At 53.5% G+C, this 20,729-nt stretch overlaps 8 protein-coding genes across 8 annotated transcripts; 6 read left to right on the forward strand and 2 right to left on the reverse strand.

Moving 5' to 3' along the window:
- Positions 1-4,844: 4,844 nt before the first annotated feature.
- On the forward strand, positions 4,845-7,071 carry F5Z01DRAFT_674052 (uncharacterized protein; the record flags this gene model as incomplete). Its single annotated transcript, XM_046265002.1, has 5 exons — positions 4,845-4,931; positions 5,031-5,893; positions 6,063-6,163; positions 6,223-6,457; positions 6,510-7,071. 5 exons carry the CDS (start codon positions 4,845-4,847, stop codon positions 7,069-7,071), a joined length of 1,848 nt encoding a protein of 615 aa, XP_046118225.1.
- Positions 7,072-7,160: 89 nt separating this feature from the next.
- F5Z01DRAFT_100455 (histidine phosphatase superfamily) lies at positions 7,161-9,069 on the reverse strand. Its single transcript, XM_046257322.1, has 2 exons — positions 8,652-9,069; positions 7,161-8,578 (listed from the first exon to the last, which is right to left on the reverse strand). Exons 1-2 carry the CDS (start codon positions 8,743-8,745, stop codon positions 7,251-7,253), a joined length of 1,422 nt encoding a protein of 473 aa, XP_046118226.1. The 5' UTR covers positions 8,746-9,069; the 3' UTR covers positions 7,161-7,250.
- Positions 9,070-10,624: 1,555 nt separating this feature from the next.
- On the forward strand, positions 10,625-11,410 carry F5Z01DRAFT_750217 (uncharacterized protein; the record flags this gene model as incomplete). The annotated part of the gene is made up of 3 exons (XM_046267011.1): positions 10,625-10,751; positions 10,804-11,288; positions 11,357-11,410. 3 exons carry the CDS (start codon positions 10,625-10,627, stop codon positions 11,408-11,410), a joined length of 666 nt encoding a protein of 221 aa, XP_046118227.1.
- Positions 11,411-11,992: 582 nt separating this feature from the next.
- Positions 11,993-13,804, forward strand: F5Z01DRAFT_750218 (uncharacterized protein; the record flags this gene model as incomplete). Its single annotated transcript, XM_046267012.1, has 3 exons — positions 11,993-12,904; positions 12,963-13,724; positions 13,773-13,804. 3 exons carry the CDS (start codon positions 11,993-11,995, stop codon positions 13,794-13,796), a joined length of 1,698 nt encoding a protein of 565 aa, XP_046118228.1. The 3' UTR covers positions 13,797-13,804.
- Positions 13,805-13,929: 125 nt separating this feature from the next.
- Positions 13,930-15,733, forward strand: F5Z01DRAFT_102199 (uncharacterized protein). The gene is made up of 2 exons (XM_046257325.1): positions 13,930-15,556; positions 15,611-15,733. Exons 1-2 carry the CDS (start codon positions 14,348-14,350, stop codon positions 15,662-15,664), a joined length of 1,263 nt encoding a protein of 420 aa, XP_046118229.1. The 5' UTR covers positions 13,930-14,347; the 3' UTR covers positions 15,665-15,733.
- A 68-nt stretch (positions 15,734-15,801) lies between these two features.
- F5Z01DRAFT_636383 (uncharacterized protein) lies at positions 15,802-18,100 on the reverse strand (the record flags this gene model as incomplete). The annotated part of the gene is made up of 3 exons (XM_046262207.1): positions 15,802-17,250; positions 17,297-18,036; positions 18,076-18,100. 3 exons carry the CDS (start codon positions 18,098-18,100, stop codon positions 15,802-15,804), a joined length of 2,214 nt encoding a protein of 737 aa, XP_046118230.1.
- Positions 18,101-18,746: 646 nt separating this feature from the next.
- F5Z01DRAFT_681388 (uncharacterized protein) lies at positions 18,747-19,583 on the forward strand (the record flags this gene model as incomplete). Its single annotated transcript, XM_046265686.1, has 2 exons — positions 18,747-19,031; positions 19,086-19,583. 2 exons carry the CDS (start codon positions 18,747-18,749, stop codon positions 19,581-19,583), a joined length of 783 nt encoding a protein of 260 aa, XP_046118231.1.
- A 493-nt stretch (positions 19,584-20,076) lies between these two features.
- On the forward strand, positions 20,077-20,724 carry F5Z01DRAFT_674059 (HotDog domain-containing protein; the record flags this gene model as incomplete). The annotated part of the gene is made up of 1 exon (XM_046265003.1): positions 20,077-20,724. The coding sequence occupies one exon, from the start codon at positions 20,077-20,079 to the stop codon at positions 20,722-20,724; it is 648 nt and encodes a 215-aa protein (XP_046118232.1).
- Positions 20,725-20,729: the final 5 nt, after the last annotated feature.

The following is a 20,729-nucleotide window of genomic DNA, read 5'->3' on the forward strand; positions in this document are numbered from 1 at the left end:
GTTCAGCACCTGGGCACGCGTCTCAATCATATGGAGTGTGTTGCCCGGGAAAACGTCAAGACCCGTAATCTGGAGCAACTCCGGGCCTAGAACAACACCATGTAAAGAGATTCGAGCGTCGTGTTCGTCCCACTTGTCAGGAAATGCTTCCAGTATTACGTCGACCGCCTCTTGCTGGTACACGATCGAGTGTCGTCACGCGGCGTCTTGTTGGTGAAGTATTACGTCGGCATCGGCTGGCATTCTTCGAGACCTGGAGACAGCTCTTTCTCGGAAGAGCCGCTTGCTGCTCCAAAGTTGAATACCGCGCCACTTGCATACGCTCGCCAAAGCTGGGGCAGAGACGTGCCGGTGGTGGCTGTAGCGTTCGTTCATCGCCGTGCGAGGGAGACTGTCGATACTCGATGGTTAGGACGCCAAATGTCCTAGAACGTTGCAATGACAGGTAGTAGCATTCTAGGACTAGTTCTGGCGAGCCATATTCTTCCTCGCTGTTCGGTAAATTTGCGACTGCAATATCTTGTTGGCTCCGTCCGCCTCGATCGATTCGCGGATGGCATCGGCTGGGATTGCAAGCCTTCTATTCGGCTCGGGATGTTCTCGTTCGACCGTGTTCGTCTCGTTCACGCGGTTGTCGACCTGACTGTTGTTGCAGAAGCTTGTTCGACGCGTCGAGAACTGCACCACTGGGAGATGTTACGGATGGAGTCGAGGGGCTCGGTTTGTCTGGATGATTGAGCTGCGCCCTTTCTTCGCCGCTGGTTACGTTGCTGATCTGTTGCGGGATTGTTTTCAAGCTCGTTCTCGTGGTCTACAAAGACAACAATGTGTGCGCCGTGTCTAGTCGCCGACCGTCTAGCGTTGTCTACCCCTCGACAAACGACCCGACAGTGTGATTCATCCGCAAGCTGCGTTGGATGGACACGGCCGGGCGCACAGGTTGCAGGTGTTCTCTAATTGTGGTCAATGTTGCACAAAGCCTGCCATTGTTGATGCCTTTGCGTGTTTTGACGGGAACGCCAGCGTAGAACCCTGCCGCTGGGGCATTATCAAGACGGGGTCCTGCTCGCTTCCGCCGCGACTCGAAATATCTAATACGTGGGACAGCAAATGCTGATATGACGAGAGATGTGGACACGTCTTCTCCGTCAGCTCGAAGTCGGCTCGGTATCCTCGTTCTGTACGCATTTTTCGCAGATAGTCTCCGGCGTCCGGGTGATGGCGAGACCACAAACTCATGTCCCATCTGTCAGGACCCGACTCAGGGGTCGAAATCGGTAACAGGAAAAGTGGCATTGTGGCTTCGGCGTTGCAATGGGGGTGTTGTACGTCGGATCGAGAGGTCAGCGCCCGTGATGTCAACGTTTGACGAGCCGCGAGCTTCGCGAGAGCCGACACGGCAGTGTTGAGCAATATGACCAAACTCGAATTCGGCGACAATTTGGCCCTGCAAGAGACCTTGGGAGCTATCGAGGATTGATGAACAGTTTTATTTGCAGTTTCTTGTTCACGGACGGACCTTGGTCACAGATGATGATTTGTGAGGAGATCGCGATCGGACGGCCAGTCGGGGATCACTGATCGCACAGACGAGACGCAACCACAATTGCGAGACCAGAGGCAAAAGGCACACAGCACTTCCATATGGCTATGGCTTGTCATGGAATAATCTTCCTCAGGGGCAGTTACTACGATCGCAAGCCCGCATTGCCGACTACCTCACCTACCCAAGTGATTACTTGGTAATTAGTTGGGGCCGGTACTGTGGTGCACAGGAAGCCTGCATGCGCCTCTGGGCCAGCGCAGTTCTGGGTTGTCCTACTTCTCTATGATTTTCTCTCCTTATGCCTGGGCGTTTCACTACAGTGAAGATCTGGTGATCGAGTTGGGGCTCAACAGTGGCTTTCTTTGTGGCTAGCCATCTTCCATCATGCCTAGGCGCCTCACTTGGGCAACATACAGGCCGTAACAGGCAGCATCATCCGCAAGCTGAGCTGCTTTCAGCCCAGCGGAAACGATTTACTAATACTATTTAGGACGCGAATACAGCATCTCGACCACCCGCTGCTGTGATTGATCAGGCAGCCTGCGGAAATGTGACGGGCACTTATGCGTCAAATACTTGTACTGAGTAGTAAGTACGGCCACCCATGCTAAAGAGGCCCACACAGTAACACAGTACAAGGAGAACATTCCACTCAGATGCCGCGGAGCAGTCTCCGGAATTCCACCAACCTGGTTGACATCGGCGATGTACTGGAACACCCGACCGCAAGTATAAGCCAAGATGCCCGGATGAGGAGATCGCTCCTCGACCGCTCGTAAGCCTACATGTAGATCAACCAAAAGACCTACACGCCACTACTCTATTGCGACTTGTCTCCGCCCGCCAAGATGCCTGTCCGCCACAAAGTTGCAAGATGCAGCAGTTTCGATGTTAAAGTCGGCAGTACTTCACCATTAGGTAAGCTCACGAGATGGAAGAAGCACTTTCATTGTCATCAGCCAATTCATTGGTCAACTCCCCTGGTGTCACGACTGACGCGGACGTTTGGGCAGCGGGGGCATTTGGTTGCCCAATCCTTGTCCTGCCGCAACGCAAGTGGGATGAATGTTCGGATTCCGTCCACGGTGCCCTTTGCAAGAGAGGAGAAATATGTACATAAGGTAATCAGTGGTAGGACGCCATGCTGAGACAGCGGATACTGCTGCACCAGCACCACGCATGCAAATCGGGAGCTGCGATAGAGATCAACGGGCGCTGATTTGATATGCGTGCTTGCAGTGTTGATCAGGGACTCGTTCCATACACTCATGAGATAACAATGACACGTACGGACACTACTACCGATCGATGTTCTTGGCATGCCTGGAGGTACACGTAGGCTGTAGCTCTAAGCTCGGAGAGTCGCGGTGTCGTTTATTAGCCCCGGAAGACTGGGAGAAGAAAACCCGGTGTGGCCTGGGCTGCACAGCCCACCCTCGCTCGCAGACGCTTTCTTCATCAAGATCGAGACGTAGTCGACATTGTTTCAGACTTTTGTCGACCCTGGCTGCCCGTGAAAGAACGACGAAGCCCTGACGCGATGTTGATGCCAACCATCCCGCCCCTTTCGACGGGCCCCAACAACACGAACAACACGGACGCGGTTCGACAACCTGACCACGAAGCGAGCTGAAAGAATACCATGTGCTTGCTTTCAGCGGAGAGCAGCAGGAACCTCGCGAACGAACGAACGTGGGCAGAGTACAGAAACGACAAACGCAAGAGTCCTTTCGACAAACGACTAAACACACGCGCGGTCTCGTCGCGATCTGCTGAGCTGCTGCGCCGCGAAGCACCCCCGCGCGTTAGAGAGTAATCATTCGCTATGCCCTCTCTCTGGTTGATGGCACGAGTTGGTCGACAACACGTACAAGACAAACAGAGCCTCCAATCGCGTAGACGAGTTACGCGCCCAATGTGCACAGTGCTTCGCAGCGTCATCGAACCCGCGCGTGTATTTATACCTCGGCCAAAGGTCTAAGAGCATTGTGTCTACTTGCCCGAGGCCGCATCGTCCAAAGCTCTTTGCGGCGCCAGAGACCCATTACATTGCTCGCTACATATATAAATGGTACGTACACAAATAGAGACTACCAGGTGTGTCATTGACCACTGGGCGACTGGGGATCTCTCAGGTAGAACCCCGTAGTTCTTCGACGTGTTGAACGAATGAAGAAGATCAATCGAGATCTTGATATAGCGAGGTTATCCTGGACTTGTGACTTCCCCTCTGTGACCGGCCTCTGGCCTCCTTGACCGTAAGACGGTCAAGGTACCGGCGCGTCTCTTAGTTCCCAGCCCTTGATTTTTGACGGTGATCTACATATGCACATTGGAGGGTCTTCGAATGGCCATCAGGTACGTAGACACCCAGATCATCTAGACGTCAGGCGTTTGTCATCCCCAGCCCAGCCTTGCTTGTAGATCTAACTACTTACGTGCGTGCGTACGTACCTGACAGTCCTGACTCGAACCAGCCCCAGAACGCAAAGGAGGGGGCCGCCTTGTGAACAGCCCAGGGGGCCAGCACCATGCCCACGTACGTACAGTGTGCGGAGTTGATACCATATCCGCGTTTCCACTTTGACAGGACCTACATCGTACGTATACCCTTAAAGGGCCAGCAACCCGAGGCAGAATAGCCAGCTCGTCCGTAGGTCTGAACGGAACGACAGGCTCCCATTATCAACATGCGCATGTGCTGTGTTCTTGGGAGAACCCATTTGGATATTGATGACCGCAACGATTCAGCCCCATCTCGATCCCCCTTTTTCTGTGGGCAGCGTGAAATGCAGTAGGTCAATGCAGATTGCGCAGGTCTCGAATGATCCTTCAGCTGGCGTTGGTCTTTGCCATATTTCCGAATGGTAGCGAAAGAAACGTTTGCCTTGGCAGCGTGAGGCCTTGAAAGTGCCTTGAGAGATGCCCCGTGCAACCACTACGTGGATCCGAAGTACAGCCCTTGAGTTGAACTTATTATTATAGACGATTGAGCGTCGTGAGATTTCCAGCTCGGAGACGTTGCATCTCCAACAACTGCGTCGAGGACGGACACTTGTTACAAGATCAGCCATGCCAACATGATACAGCCAAGACGCAAGTACTATGCTTGCCATCACTGCCGCCTCAAACGGTCCAAGGTAAATCATTGGTTCTCTTGATTCTTATACGATGCTCTTTGCGTGAGATTGAAGAAAGCACCGCAGCAACTGCCGCAGCCATACCATGTCGCTTCCGCGCGGACAAGAAACTCCTAGGGCAAGTGACTGTCTCTATGCGACTTGATTGACCTATGGCTATGGGTGAGCTGACGGAAGGGGGGTTGGTCTGTCACTCTTGCTGGTCCACGGAGAGGGACTGGGATCTTGCCTCTCGCAGTCGCAAGGTATGATCCCGTGTCCTTCCCCGTCCAGTCACTTGCCATGTTTTCCCCAATGATTTCCATAATAACGTTTCCCCACTGGTCTGTGCTTACAAACATCAGTGTGATGGACAACAACCTTGTCATCGCTGTCAACTCTGGAATATCGAATGCATCTTCGAAGACCGCGACAAAGAGTCCAAAAGCCAACTACGACAGATTCGAGACAATCTTCTCCAACAAGCAAAGGATGTTCAGACTGTCATCGAGGTCCTGAGATCGGAGGAATACGCTCACCAGGCCATACAGTCATTATGGCGACAAGAAGATCTTTCAAAGATTGCTACCGACTTCGAGAATGGCTCCTGGGATACCGGCGCGTCGACTCCCTCATCCAAACAGAAAGGTCACGTCTCGAAACTCCTCGCACGAAATCACTCCTCAGCCAGTGACCTCGATCCCGTTGATAGTCCTCGCGAAACTCGACCATGGATTCCGACACTCGACAAACTCTCCAACCCCGACCAAGGCAAGCGCTCAGGCGTCACGCGAAAGGAGGGCCCAGAAAGAGCTGCCGAGATTGCCCTCGAGATGGCTCAAAGCCAATGGGACCTGACTGTGGTGGAAACTGGTGACCTTCAGAAGCTGCTGTACACTTTCTTCGACGCGCAGTGTTTCCCCCTCTTCACGATTGACCGACAACTGTTCACCGATGATTTCATGGCGAACCGAAACGAGCACTGCTCACCAGCCCTCTTACGCGCCATACTCGCTCTGGCGTGCAGAATCGAAGGCGGCTACGACGCGCTCGAGTCCCACTATGTCAACCTCGGCGATCGCATGTTCCACGAGTCGAGGGCCCTCCTGGCAGCCGGGGGCCCATCTCGCTTCAGTCTGCCCAATGCACAGGCATTTGGATTGCTTGCAATCCATGAACTAGCCCGTTACAACCAACAAGATACATTGGATCTGATGGAAGAGGGTGTGTATGTTCTGGGCGTGTTGGTCGGGGCGATAGGCGCGCCTCACTATCCAGTCCCAGCTACTGTACCTCTGCTAGCAAAACATCTTCATGGGGCTATAGCTATTGCTCGGTGAGTATCAGCTGTGGTTGAATGACGCTGACAGGGTGGTATGCTAATCCGGCTTTGCTAGGATTGCTCGCATAGCTTGCTCGTCTATCAATCCTCCCAATACCGACGGCACGCGGCGAGAACGAAGTGCTCTTCGTGGTCCCAGAGTGGAAATATCCAGTCGTGAGTTGCCTTCTGGCATCGGAACAGGCTAGGTAGGATTTACTGATGCTGGCCGAAAGTCCTCGACATCTCCGGCGCCCTCGACGAGCTAGACGATCTCGACATATTCGAAGAAACCTTCGCACAGGTGATCGACGCGGTATACACCTTCTCTCGCAATTCAAGAACAAAGGATCAGAAGGACGACCGGAAGACTTTGATGCAAACTTACACAACGTGCCTCGAGTGGTATTCCAAGATCACCGGAGCGCTGGATTTTGGGACTCTGGACCGATCTGTCATCATTTTCACGCAGTAAGCCTCCATTGACGCTGTTCTTCTTGCGTCTCGCTGACTTTGCGGCTAGCCTCGTGTATCACTTCTGCCTGCTGAACCTCTTCCGCCCCTATTGCGACTCGACCCTCGCCGAAACAAACATCGACCTCCAAGAGATCCGGAACGAATCCGCTTCTGCCATTGTCGCCCTCTGCAAGACATTGCACGATTTGATTCCTCAAAAGCGCTGGCATTGTTTCCTGGCCCTGTTTGTCTATGCAGCTGGCCACACAATGGTACCCACGCGAGCCATGCCAGAGCTGACGGCTGGCGACAGCTTCGAGAGCAGAAGCACGCAAAAAAGTACATTTTCCACAGTCCCTTCCATCCTTTTCACTCCCTCAGCAAAGTCAGGCACACTGTCCACCGGCATGACGACGCCGGTGGCAGTGACTGACGACTTGACAGTACCATCTGCCACGAGTGACTTGGATGCACCGGATGGAAAGGCACCTCCTTATGCATTGAAGACATTCGACATTGGAGAGGCTCTGTCCTGTCTGGGAAAGATGAAGAAGATCTTTCCCGTGGCCAGAATAACAGAATGCTGGTTGATCGAGATAAGAGGCACCGACGGTACTCAAGAAGCTTGACCCATTGTCTTGTCTTCTGTTACGTCGTGTCATAAAAGGGGCTATTACTACAAGACGGCGTGGGCTTCAAGGCCCCATGGGACCATGGCACAAAATTGTGAGGAGATCAATATCAATACGGTCCATCAACATTCATTCCATGCTTCTCATTATCGCTACCACCGTGGTTGGCACGGGTTTCAAGCCTTCACATCGACGCTGCCGCTGTGGATACTGCTCTTCTCGGCAGCCGCAGCGACTGACCTCTGCTTCTTATTCTTCATTAGAACAAATGCCACGCCACCGACCACAGCAACAACGCCTAGCGTGACCATGGCACCAATGACACCGGCAACAGCATTAGACATGCCTCCCTTGCCACTGTCCTTGTCGCCCTGGCTGTTGGTCGATTCATTGTCGTAAGCGGCGCAGAAATCGGTTGCCGACTGGCAACGGTCGCACCAGGTGCTCACACCGGTAATTGCCTGGTCATTCATCTTGTCGACAAAGGTGGCGTACGAAAGCGTGTCGTCGCCGGTGCCAAAAAGCGGGAAGGTCTGGAGCTCGCCAGCGGTGCCGTTCTTGAAGAGGAAGCGCACGCGAAGATCATCCTCTGCGGGGAAGTCCTCGCTGTCACCGTCGGCATACAGCTCAAAGGCCATCGTGGAGGCGTACCCGGGCAGTCCGTAAAAGTCCTTGGACACGTCGAGCAAGCCGGACAGGCCAAAGAAGGCCAGGAAGGTGTCGTAGCTGCCAGCCAAGAGGGAGAACTTGAGCTTACCCTCGGAGGTGACAGTCTCGTTGAGCTTGGCGAGGATGGCGCCGGACAGGGTCTCGGCGCCAATGGAGCGGTCGGGCTCGGACTGATTCCAGTTCTTGCCGAGCTCGGCAGAGTCGGCCAGAGTCCGCAGCCTGAGGAAATCCTCGTCAGACACGTTCAGGGCGGCAGACGACTCGTTGTGGATCCGAGCCACGTTGATGAGGTCAAAAATGCTGTACGCGTTGGCGTAGGTCAAGTCCTCCGGCTCAATGTTGTACACATCGTCGGCGAGGATGTCATAAAAGCCCTCATAGAAGTTGCGCGTCTCATAGTCGCGCTGCATGAAGACGTCGCTTTTCTGGAAGGCCTTGGACGACTCGGCATAGCCTGGGCAGTCGTCGTCGCCTTTGATCCAGATAGTGTTGGGCGAGCTGTCGTCGACGCCCTGGAGGAGGACATACTGGTAGCCATCCAGGGGGCTGGTGCTGTTGGTGCCATTGTTGAGGGTCTGGGTGGCCAACGCAGGGGCAATGTCCGACAGAGGCGGGTACAGGCCCTGGAGGAAGGCAGTGGCCGTGTTCATCAAGATGCCCTGGTCGGGCGCGCTGGCAAAGACCTGCGACGGGACGTACTCATCCTCTGAGATGCCGACAATCTGGTGCTCCGAATCGGACTCGAGGTAGCGAGCGCGGTAGTCACCTCCCACTTGGAAGTTTTGCTCAGCGCCCAGGCTGGTGAGCTGCTGCGAGCCGTACCATTTGGTTGTGCCTGGAGGAGGGAGCCGGTCAGTCTATCATTCGAAGCTCGGCGGCTATATGCCCATCAAGGGATATTCACTCACGATCTCCGTGGCGGGAGAACACGACCACGCCGTGGACTTTCTCCGCCGCAGCAGAAGCTGCCGCGCTCAGCAGGAGGGCAGACTTGAAACCCATGTCGACGCAATGAGGCTCACTCGGGATAGATTTGAGGTTCAAATCAAAGGAGGAGAAATGAAAGGAGCTGAGAAGGCGTGCCAAGGATTATAAAAGGCCGGTCGAGCCAGCGAGCCGAAGGCGGTACGGAGTCACAGACGCGGAGGCTGGAGGAGCCCACACCACGCTCGCTCGTGCATCTCCGAATCGGCCGTCGCTGTTCATGGGCGGGCTATTGTTAGCTCGCGGCCGCTAATCCGATAACGGATATGCTACAACTCAAGCCAAGGGGTTCTTTTTTTTCTTTAGTTTTAACTCCCGCAAGCTCAGGCGAGACGAGCGTCGACAATCGGCTCGGCTGGATGCTGACTGGAACCAGATCGCTGACGGGAAAGTGCAGCGATTCCAGCCGACGGTGCTCGCCCCTGGCACCGTATCTTATGAGCTTGAATTCCGTAAAAATTTCGGTTCCCTAGGCCTCATTCGCTTACCGTTTGGAACGATTGTCACCACGAGGTCCATATGGCGCGCACAAGTGAGGGGTTGGAGGTGGATGAAGAGGGGTTCACGGTAGCTTCGATTGGCTTGCCCTGGACCACGATAGGTGGAGGTGCATTACCTACATGTAGATAAGGCGCAAAGTCAAGTACAGTAGGACCTCAAAGATGTGCATCTTCAAGCTGATCTGTACTGGCTTGGCTGTTTGCCTGGTGCCGACGCTCCGACTGACATGGAGCTACACGCGGAGGAGCCCGATGAGATAGCGACGGTCCGAAGCGGGGGTGGTGGAAGTCGCCGCGGAGAAACACTGACATGTCGGGGTCTCCAGTCGGTCGTTAGATTGATTGAGCCCTTTGCCGTTGCTTGTCTCTGATTTGAGAATGTAGCTGCTGCACTTTGGAGTATCTTTTGGTATTCTTCTCCATCGTTGAGTGGCTAGATGAGCGTAGCCCATGATTCGGTATGACTACCCTAGAGCCATGCATTCGCCGCGATGCGCAGCTCGAGAGAGAAATTCATGTCACATGCTGGACAAGCAAAAGTACATCTTTTACTGTGATACTTGGGTGGTTCTTTGATTAGTTGTTCTCTTGTATAGTGGTAATCTAGTGCCTAAAAGACATCGTTCACGTGGGTGGGCTCACGTTGTCAAATGAATAAGTTAGTGTCACTATAACAAGAACAGCTCGACAAAAAAAGAAAATTACTTGAGAGGTGAGGCTCAACTCCTTGGGCTTCGAATTTAATAAAAATATTAAATATATATGATTTCTTGTGCTAATCAAGTCATGAAGCCACATACGGGAGACGACCGCAGGACTCGACATGTCCGCTCATTCAGGGGTTCGTCTGTTTACGCACTCAATTTCCTGCATCTTGATCAACCCATACCGCCCGTCCGTACTCCATTTGTGCTCACATAGCTAAGACTGCGAAATTCTCAGTTGCCGCTTACTTTTGATTGAAGTATAGCTGAGTTTACTTCTTCCTCTAATGCGGCGCCCTGGAGAGGAAGAGCTGAAAGACTCCAGTCACTCGTCTGATGTTCAGAGAAATGGGCATGACAAGCAGAGCTCATTTGATGAACTCACTGTGGTCTTTCTTGCAGTGAAATCCAAGCCCCCGGCTTGGGAGTGTCAAGCCCGCTGTGCGGCCGCTTGCCCTAAGTTTGTCAATACAAACCGGATGATTGTAGGAAGCCAGAAGGCAGGTACATCCCCTGGTGAGTGAGGCTTGAGACGCCACTCAGTCCTCAAACACACGTGATCGTTAAATTACTAGTAAGGTATCTCAAATTCTCGACTGTTTGTATAATTCCTTGTTCTCCATCTCCCACGTCTATTGGCGACTCGCTTCGACATCTCCAACCAGAGAGATCCACAACCCACCGAAAGGTATCATGGGCAACACCTTGGGCGCTGCGACCTACTGTCGAGGCAAAGGGTTGAAACAAGGCCAAAGTCTTGACCCAGACGACCTCATCGAGAAGATGGGCGATTTCATGGACCAATTCAAGGAGATCACGGGTACGGCAGGCTCACGCTGCATCTTGAATACGTGTGAACTAACGACACATAGATGCGGCGTGCGAGATGAGTCTACCAGGAGATAGACGGTCCACAGACCGTCTTGCTGCCTTTATTGTGCTTCAGAAAGAGGAGATGGTCCATCTCGCCGAGCTTCACGATCGATTACTGCACGTGATAGTGCCCGACGACCCGATACTGGCAGAAAAGGTGGCAGAGGAGAAGAAAAAGAGGGCGGAGATGATGCTGTCCGCACGCAATCTCACCTCCGATCGGGGCAACGTTCAATTGCAAGCGGAGCATGACAATGAACAGATGCAATCCATGCATTCCGAAATAACCAGGATACAACTTCAGATCGAAAAGACCGGGCACACGATGCAATGCGTTACCCATCTCCAGGAAGACCTCGCGGCTTCATCCAGACGAGAGCAGATACTGCAGGAGTTGGTACGAGAACTTCCGAGAGGCCGCAATCTTGAAGAGGCAGCAGAGGCCTTTGCGGAAGACCGGAAGTCGGAGCTGGCAAAGGTTTTGGTAAGTAGTCCTGCACCAAGACGGCAAGCCAAATGATCAACGGAGCACTAACTTTGGTGACACTGCAGCGCTCCATGGCCATCACAGTTCCTGGCGAGGAAGCTTCGGAGTCTACCACGTAAGGATGGGAGGCGTTGCTCTGGATATTCAATGAGAGATGTGGATGATGTTGGAGATCATATGGCCTCGGGATGCTACTCGAAGTCGCAGAACATCATCGGGTCTGAACAGGTCTGAAGGACCGTAGGCGGAAAATGTGGCGGCCAGTGATACCAAGTTGCAAAGGAAACTGCATCACAGACTGTATTACTGTTTGAGTACTACTTAATATGCGAGCTCACTAAATTGACAAAATCATTAAATCGTGAAGTTGCTCGTGCTCGTGGCGTCTGAGTGGGATTGTAGCTTGGACCTGTAGAGCTCATACATGTGGATGCGAGACTCGCAGCTTCCTACGTGAGAATTTGGAATTACAGAGTACTTCATCTGATCATCTTGAATGTGCCCTAGAAGTGGTGCTCTTTCGGGCTAAGGGGTGAGCACACTTCGAGTTTTCACACCAAGCTGAGCTCAAGACCATTCAAACAAGCATCTCTTCTTGTTACAAACACACAAAACCTCACAATTGCAATATGTTCATCGTTCACCTATCTGCACAGTCGACTGCAACGCAGTGTAGTTGAGCTTGTCACGCAAGCGCTAACATGGCTAGCAAACGCAGGCGTGACACCACCACTGCCATCGAGGATTTCCGTGCAATCACCGAGACGACCAATTTGAAGCCCATGCTGAGTCTTCGCAGAAAGTACAAATGGCCATCATTGCCACTCACGCACACGGACCGTTGGGAAATAGAAACTGAGTTGAGAGAATTGGACACGCTGATGAGATATCAAGAAATGAAAATCAATCTGAATCGAGCTGGGGATCCGCGCAACGAGCATGCTCTAAACCGGGCCCGGATAAGAGACACCTTGAATGACGCAAGGTTGATCAAGAGGTTGAAAAAGTCGCTGTCCACATACCTTCGCGACGCCCTAGACACCAACGGAGCCCAAGACATCAACGGCGACCCAGAGGACCCAGGGGCTGCATTTACCGAGCCTGCCGCCAAAAGGCAGAGAAAAGACCGAACTCCAAAGAGAGCGGGCAAAACACCTACGAAGCGATCAAACCACGGTAATCGAGGTCAAATTCAAGAGACCGACGGGGCGGAAGCTTGCGGACAAGGAGAGTTTCGAAAATCTCAACACGCTACAGGGAAGGGGTCAGAGACGAGCAAACGCAAGAAGAGAGGCAAGGGAGGAATAACATATCACACAGCGAGACGCGAAACAATCGCCCTGACGGAGTCGCCCAGGTCTTCGGCGTCGATTGCCTACTCTTGGCTACCAGAAGGAGAAAGACCGGATTTCGTCGTCGAGCCCAAGACCGAGCAGCTCGCAACTTCAAGCCCTCAAACCTGGCGCTTCAACAAGAGCGAGGCAGAGTTCGACATGTCAAGACACGATCTACCAGGCCAGCCAATATTTCAAAGAGCAGCCACCAGTGACGGCGCTACCCATGTTGCCTCGGGCAATCACTATTCATCGAGCCACGAAGGATTCTTGGCAATGGTCAGTAATCGCTTCTATGATCTTAAACAAGATGCTTCATAGAGCTGACTTTGAACAGTTTCCGGACGGGCAGTGGGCGAGCACGTCTGGTGCCAACGGAAATCACAGAAAACGGGCAGCTACTGAGCAGGTGTACGACGATCCAATACCTAGTGGCGAAACGCGAACAGAACAGCGCAAAGCTTCTGTCAAGAAGGAGAAACTGGCGATGCCAATGGTTCTCATCGACTTGACCGACGAAACAGAAGCCTTTCAACGGCATGCATCAGAAAGCAGTAAAGATGGAGAGGATTGCGATGGGGAAGAGATGCTGCCACAGCAGGGCGCCGAGTTCTTTGATGAGACAACCAAACGCAAAAAGTTACTCCTTATCGCACAGCGGCAAAAGGAACGCCTAGAGCTGTGCGAGACCAATGAGAGGAATCGAGCGGCCGTGAGCAACAACTTGAACATCTGTCTCAGGGAAAGCGGACTTCGGGAGACAGAACTCAGGGCAAGGCTAGACAAAGCCAACAAGGAGATCAGGATGCTCCACCAGAAGCACACTGCTGCCGATAGTATGGGAAGCGAAGCGACTGCCTCAAGGAGAAGTCTCCAGACAGAGCTTGCCCGGCAGAAGAGCGAACACGAAGCTGAGATGGAGCACTTGCGTGTCGAAATGGCCAATCAGAGCAGGGCTTTTGAGGCAGAGCGATCCGCTTGGAAGAAGAAAATGGGATACAATACACACGCTCTTAACGTTGCCCTACAGGGGAAAGATCGCGATGAGTTCAAGCGATTGCTGCTCAATTCGTATGAGCAACAGGTTCAAGAGACCTTGGTGGGTTATATGATGTTGGATTATGGGAATGTTGCTGACCATCGCTAGGAAAATCTATATCTCGACCCCTGAAGAGGCACTGCCCTATGTCGAAGTGACGATCAATCACGAACGACAACTGGCGTTGCGGTCATGGTGCGTGCTGTGGGATTTACAACGGAGGGGCATTGGGTCCGAGAGGAAGAACTGTATGGATCAATCGACAGCTAGATATGTATTGGATTATTTGAGTTCTGTTCTGTCAAATCGCAGCAAACAGGTTACCTTAACTGTGTGCAATCTACATGTACCCATGCGTTTGTGATATCTCTGAGCAGGTTCTCTCACCCGTCACTGAGTGGAAAACATCAACGATTGCGAAGACATGGCAAATCAGGGCAAAAGTCTTCCTTCTCACTTGACTTGCCGGCGTAAAGACCATCCGTTCCGTTGATGCCCTGACCCTAAAGGATGAGATGAAAAGGGGTGACTGCAGGCACTATAGCGTCACATTTCCGTCAGCCTGCTGATGCATTTCTCGATTCAACCGACTCTGGGAAAAAGTCCTCTCTTCGAGCCAAGTTCAAGACTTCTCCTACAAATCGCCCCTTTTCCATTTCTTGCTCTCATCTCACCCAATTACCATGAAAAGGCGTTGGCAAGGCGATCGACGCCCGGCTCAAGCCAACACATCTTCCACCCAAGCTCACTCGGATCCTATTCCGCCTGCCAAGATCAAATTCGAGACCTCTTCCGATGTTGACACAGACGACTCCGAAGGTGAACAAGCGTCAGAGTCTGCCATCACAATGAAGGAGCCTGAGCCTAAACGAGCACGGTTCGACCAGGGCGCGCCCAGGACTCCGTCTCAACCACAGCTTTCTAGTCCTAACACAGCGACTCCCCGATGGGCACCTTCACAGCCCAGAGCTTCATTCAAAGATCCACGCAACGTGGTTCCCCATATTCCGCATATTGTCACCCCGGTCCCTCTACCTCACCGGCCAGCGTCGCCCCGTGTTGCCCCTACCAGCAACAACCAGCATCAGTTTCCGCAGGCACGAAGTCGACACTATGCCCCAAACAACAAAAACGAGCGGAGACCTTATAATCCGCCGACTCCCCAGAATCACTCCCGATTCGACCAGCTTCCAGATGCAGACCGCCCCGATCCGTCCTTGTATTCTCAGGTCGGGGACAATGCAAGCAGACAAACTCTTTTTCAACGTGCGAATCAGCGCGGTCAGTTCATCCAAGCGCATATGCAAAGAATCCAGCAAGTCATCATGAAAGAAAAGGAGGTAAACGAAAGGCTCGCTACCGCCAAGAAGGAATCGGAGCAACAGAAGCAGGAGCTAGAGCAGCTGCGGAAACAGCACGAAGAAGACAAGCAAAGCCTCCAGAATCAACTCGACGAGCAGACGGCATTTGGCAAGGACATGCAGACCAGAAAGAACAACATCCTCGCAAAGAAACGCTTGCACAAGAAGGATGCCGAAGAATTGCGAGGGGAAACAGCGACATTACAAGAGAAACTGAAGGCTTCGGAGGATGAGATCGCCTCTTTGAAGAAGTCTATCACCCAGACGAAAAAGCTGAACGCGGATCTAGGAGTAGAGAAAAGGGCTTTCAAAGACAAGAAACTTGAGCTGAAGCAGACGGTCAATGAGTTGACCCAGGAACAGACCGAACTGAAGCAAAAAGTGGACACGATGTCCAGGGTCAAGGGCGAGTTGGAAGCCAAAATTGGTTCCCAGGAGAGGTTCATCAGCTTCGTCCTAAATGGCCGTAGTGTCGAGGATGTGGAGAGGGAGATGACAGAGTCGTACCGCAAGCAGGTGCGCGATGCACTGGTGAGTGATCAGATTGATGTATGTTTGAGCATGAGCTTTACTGACACGCCACAGCGTCCGATAGCATCTCACAGCAGCCCGCGCGCCCCGAAGCCCGAGAGCTCGTGATTGCACAGGCGGGGGGGAAATGACTTGGCCAGGGGATTGGGAAACAACTGTTTGTGCAGTGTTCTTATCCAGAAAACGCTCATCTCGATTCCATATGTCAGGGTCATATTTTTTTCGTACCGGCCACATGGCCATATCTATTCCCGTGTATACGTCCCTCTAATCGTGTAGTCCTTCTTCGGCCCCTTGACAGTATACCCAACATCCCACTCTTTCAAGTTCACAGCGTTAAACTTGAACCCATACTCGACATCATAAAAGTCATCAATACACAAATGCCCAGACTTGGCCTTCCACCCATCGTCCCGGTTCTCCGGGACTTCAAAGTCGATCTCGTGGAAGAGATAGTCGGCGCGCTTCAGGTCATCAGGCTTGACAAACCAGACGCTCAGCTTATCCGTGGCGTCGTCGTAGCGATAGACATAGCGCCTCGTCGCGGTGAATCCAAAGCCCAAGTCTGTTTTGAACTCGCCTTCTTCAATGTACAGATACTCCAGACCCTCGTCTGTCACGGGCGCTGGCGTTTCGCTGCCTGCGCACTGCAGACCGTCGGTTGTCTTCCTTCGGAGGAGAAATTGTGCTTTGCCGCTAAAGTGGCCACTGGGATGTGTAGGCAGCTTGCTGACGAGGTCGCGCTCGAGACGCCACGTCCCCAAGAGACTGCGAAAGACGGCTTTGGCGACGAATCTTGGCGTGGTCATACCATCGAGCGCCACTTGCCACGCATCCTTGAGCGAGGCTTCCGTGTCAGAGTTGTCCTCACGCGGGTCTGGGTAGCGTGATGGCATTAGAGTGTTCAGGGGTTGCTGGTTGTGCGACAAGGCCGGTAGAGACGTAGTCAACGGCGGCAGCTGGGGGATCTCCAGGGCCTGGGCCATCTCTTGCATCAAGAAGGGGTAATCACCCATGGGGAACTGCGAGCACCGAGGGTCGTCCCTCAAGTCCAGCGTCCGCTGCATTGACACATCCTCGTCCAGTTTCTCCCGCATGATGGGCGACATCTCACTCTGGGACCAATATCGCGCCAGGAAGCGGGCTTGCATCTGCATAACTCCCCAGTAAGGCGAGCGGTAGAAGCCGACAAAGCCAAGGTTCGAGACGGAGGGATGATGCGTGCCGTGGAAAGCAAGGGCGACTGGCTGGTCGACGTGTTTGGGAGAGTGGCTCAGCGCTTGAAGCACACTCTCGGGAAGGAAATCGATACAGGGTGAGGGATCAAAGCCAGTCGCTGTCACAACAGCCGCAATATCATCCACCTTTTCGCCAGATGGACTGAGCGTCGCAGTTGTGCCATCCATAGTATCGAGCCTGCCCTTTGAGATTGTGATGAGCCCTGAGCGGACAAATTCAGCATACCAGTCGCTGACGGCGAGGTATGGTTGTGACCGTCGGTCTTTGTCACCGAATCGGAGGTGGTCCGAATAGGGGCTCTGATCAGTGCCAAGCGCGCGTTGGTAGATGTTATGGATTATCTTGGCCGCGTCTTCCGATATGTGACCCTGTGTGTTGACGAGCTGTGCTGGACGGTTGCTGAGGTTGTATGATGCGAAATCGAGTGGCAGGAAAGGGGCAGCCGCTTTACCAGCCTGCTTGGTCAGTGAAACGTACCCCCACGACAGGTAGAGCACATACCTCTGGACTGGTGTAAAGGGGGAACACCCAGATCGGCCTTTGAATGATATGATGTATCGTGTACTTGTCAATGTCCTTGATGCCAGAATCCTCCGACGAGTGGATGGCGGATGACAGGTGTGTGGCAATGGTACCTGCAATCTCCACACCAGACATCTGCCCTCCCACCACCAAGATTTTGCCTCCGCCTGGCCTTCCTTCACCAAGTAACCCCTTCAGGTCCCGATACGAGCTGCTATGCATCACGGGAACATCTTTCGGTGACCGTAGGCTCTGTGGGATGATGGGCCGTCCAAAGAACCCAGATGCGACTACTATGTAGTCAAACGGCCGCTTCTCCTCATCTTGGCCTTCCTTGCGCAGGACAACGTCCCAGCCATCGTCCGTCTTGTCCGTTCTGATGACTTGTGTCTCAAGCTCCAGCTGGAGACTATCTTCTCCAGCGAGGAAACGGTTCAGATAGCGCTTCAAGTAACAACCAACCTGCCAAGCCTGGGGCAGTTGCGGTGATCCTTCCTCCCACGCGTGCTCACTGAAGTGCATCGTGTGTTTGCTCTGATTGGCAATCATGAGAGGGTGCACCTGTCGTTCATTGTCATCCCTCGACGTCGGCCATAGCCCGCCAATATCATGCTTTGAGTCGACGAGGGTGACTTTGAAGGTGCCCTTGGGCGCATTGTGTAGTAAGCTCTTGGCAGCCACGAGGCCCGAGGGTCCAGCGCCTTGAACGGTCAGCGATTCTGCGAATTGGGTTCAGCCATCGATTCATGCAAGCTCACCAATGACACACACTGATTTCACCATTCTGCACAGCGACGGCGACATCCGAGGTCGTCAAGGTGTGCTATGGAGAGTTCGTGCTGGTGAAAGTGGGCACGACCAGGCTCTATATCATTTGGGCGGGCGAGCCAACGATGAAGATTCACTCAAGGTTAGCAGCCCAGTGAACGGCACCCGAGTATCATCAAATCAATCAGCACCGTGGTCGTTCTATGATGTGATCAAGCGGGCTTAGCGTGCGAGCCAAAGCGTGCTGCTTTGTCAGCAACGGAGGGCGGGCTACCCTAGGGCTACAGGAAGTAATTACAGCGCATTCTCACAAAACATCTCGAGCAACAAGCATCGTGACGCTGCATCACCCAGAATCTCGAGATCAAACGCCAACGCCGACAGCTGGACGGGCTCCACGCCAAAGATGCAATCGACCAGTCGCCCGCAATGGTCTTCTTTGTCCCGCAGGCGCCCCGTTGAGGACCCTGAGGTGGACTCGTGAGTCGTGAGCGGAATGCAAACGGAGTCTCGGCATGTCGTCATACGTTGTCCATGCTCACGTCAAGCCAGTTGAAGCTCCAGATGTATAAGTAACTATCTCGTGGCCGGTACAAGCCAGATTCTACCAACTTGACAATACATTGAATTTACATATCATCTAAACCATCACACGTCCAACATGTCCCAGCACGTCCTTCTCCTCGGTGGTCACGGCAAGATTGCCCGGCTCCTTACACCACTCCTCCTCAAGCGCTCGTGGACCGTCACATCCGTCATCCGCGCGAAAGAGCAGGTTCCCACCATCGAAGCGCTCGGCAAGGGCGCGCCTGGAAAATTGAATGTGTTGCTGAGCAACATTGAGGATGTTGACTCTCAGGACAAGGCAGACAAGATCCTGAAGGAGGCCAATCCGACATATGTTGTCTTCGCTGCCGGTGCCGGGGGTAAGGGTCCCCCTGAAAGGGTAGGTTGAACACGATCAGCAACGCTTTATTTGACTTGGCACTCACAAAAACAGACCTTTAAGGTTGACCGCGACGCGGCCACGCACTTCATCAATGCGGCCGCCGGCATCCCTTCCATCACCCGCTTCCTGCTCATCTCCTACCTCGGCTCCCGCCGCCAGTGCGCTTCCTGGTGGGCCGCGGGCGATTGGGACAAGTTCAACAAGGAGGTGAACGAAGGCGTTCTGGCCAACTACTACAAGGCCAAGATTGTGGCGGACGAGGTCCTGTACAAGGCCGGCCAGTCGGGTAAACTGACCACCGTCGGTCTCCGCCCAGGAACTCTGACGGAGGAGAAGGCCGGCAAGGTCACTTTGGGCAAGACGAAGATTTCCGAAAACGCAAGCCGGGAGAGCGTCGCCAAGGTGGCAGACGAGTTGTTGGCGGCAGATGGGCTTAAGACCTCCTGGATTGACTTGACCGACGGCGATGAGGAGATTAGCAGTGCTGTTCAGCGTGTCGTGGCTGAGGGCGTCGACACATCCGAGGGCGAGCCCGTCCGTAGCTCATAGGCGTTGACAGGGTTTCTGACCGCTGATTAGCGTTGGAATTCCATGCGCGTCGCAAATGTAAGAGTTCTGCAGTGTGCAAACCATGAAAGTCAATGGCAATAGCCTCTGATCGGTCTGGCCTTCTGTCATACAGACTCAGAGTAGCGTTCCGCGCGTAAAGGTGAATTGCCTACCCTGCTTCTGGGCGATGCCGCAGCACGAAGCATCCAGCCTCCAGGATCTTCTGGGCTTTAGAGACGTTACTATTGATTTCTTGAATGAAGCCTGTTACGGGAGTCGGCGCCTTGATCTGCAATCATTGAACGCCCATAGATCCACGTTGTATAAACGCGCCGCGCCCGCGCGTTGTATTCCGGAGTCCGCGTGCATTATTGTGTCCGACTCCGTCCTGCGTAGCTGTGCATGCGCTTATCCTTTGACGTCGGCCACACGATCCTCACCACCTTCACAGTCACTACCTAGCTCGCGAGACGAGTTAATACCGCGTAACAAGATGTCAGACAAGCCCGTGACCAAAGGCCACGATTGCCTCATCCCTCTCCTGGGCATTGTGCCAGCGCACACGCCCAAGGACCTCTACTCGTCCAACGTCGAGCACTTCCAATCTACCGAGGCTACCGCGCCACTCTTTAAGCAAGACACCATCCCCGTTATCTTGCCAGCGTTCAATGCTCCTTTCCCACATCGCGAGCAGTTTTTCTCCAAGACATTGCGCCACGATGAGGGCTTGACGCATATGCTCTCTCTCTTCACGAGACAAGGGGATAATGTCGAGAACCCCGAAACCATTGTGAAGGAGATGTATACACTGGCCACGGTGGAGAGGGGGTTGAGCGGCGCGCCAAACATGCTACACGGAGGCGTGATCATGTCGCTGGTTGACGAGGCCATGGGCGCCCTGATAGAGATCAATCGCGCCCTGGGCAAGAAAGGGGAAGTATTCACGGGCCTGGGCGTCACCGCGGGCCTGCAGATCAACTTCATCAAGCCAATCTTTGTGGGGACCACCGTCACGGCCAAGGCAACTATGGAAGGGTCGAGCGGGCGGAAGATGAACGTGAAATGCGAGGTCACAGATGAGGCGGGCGATGTAGCGGTGCGATGCTCCAGCGTGTGGGTTGCGATCAAGCCGAAGTTCTGAAGAAC

This window comes from Emericellopsis atlantica (assembly GCF_019669845.1).
Source record: "Emericellopsis atlantica unplaced genomic scaffold F5Z01scaffold_13, whole genome shotgun sequence".
NCBI classification, from domain to species: domain Eukaryota; kingdom Fungi; phylum Ascomycota; class Sordariomycetes; order Hypocreales; family Bionectriaceae; genus Emericellopsis; species Emericellopsis atlantica.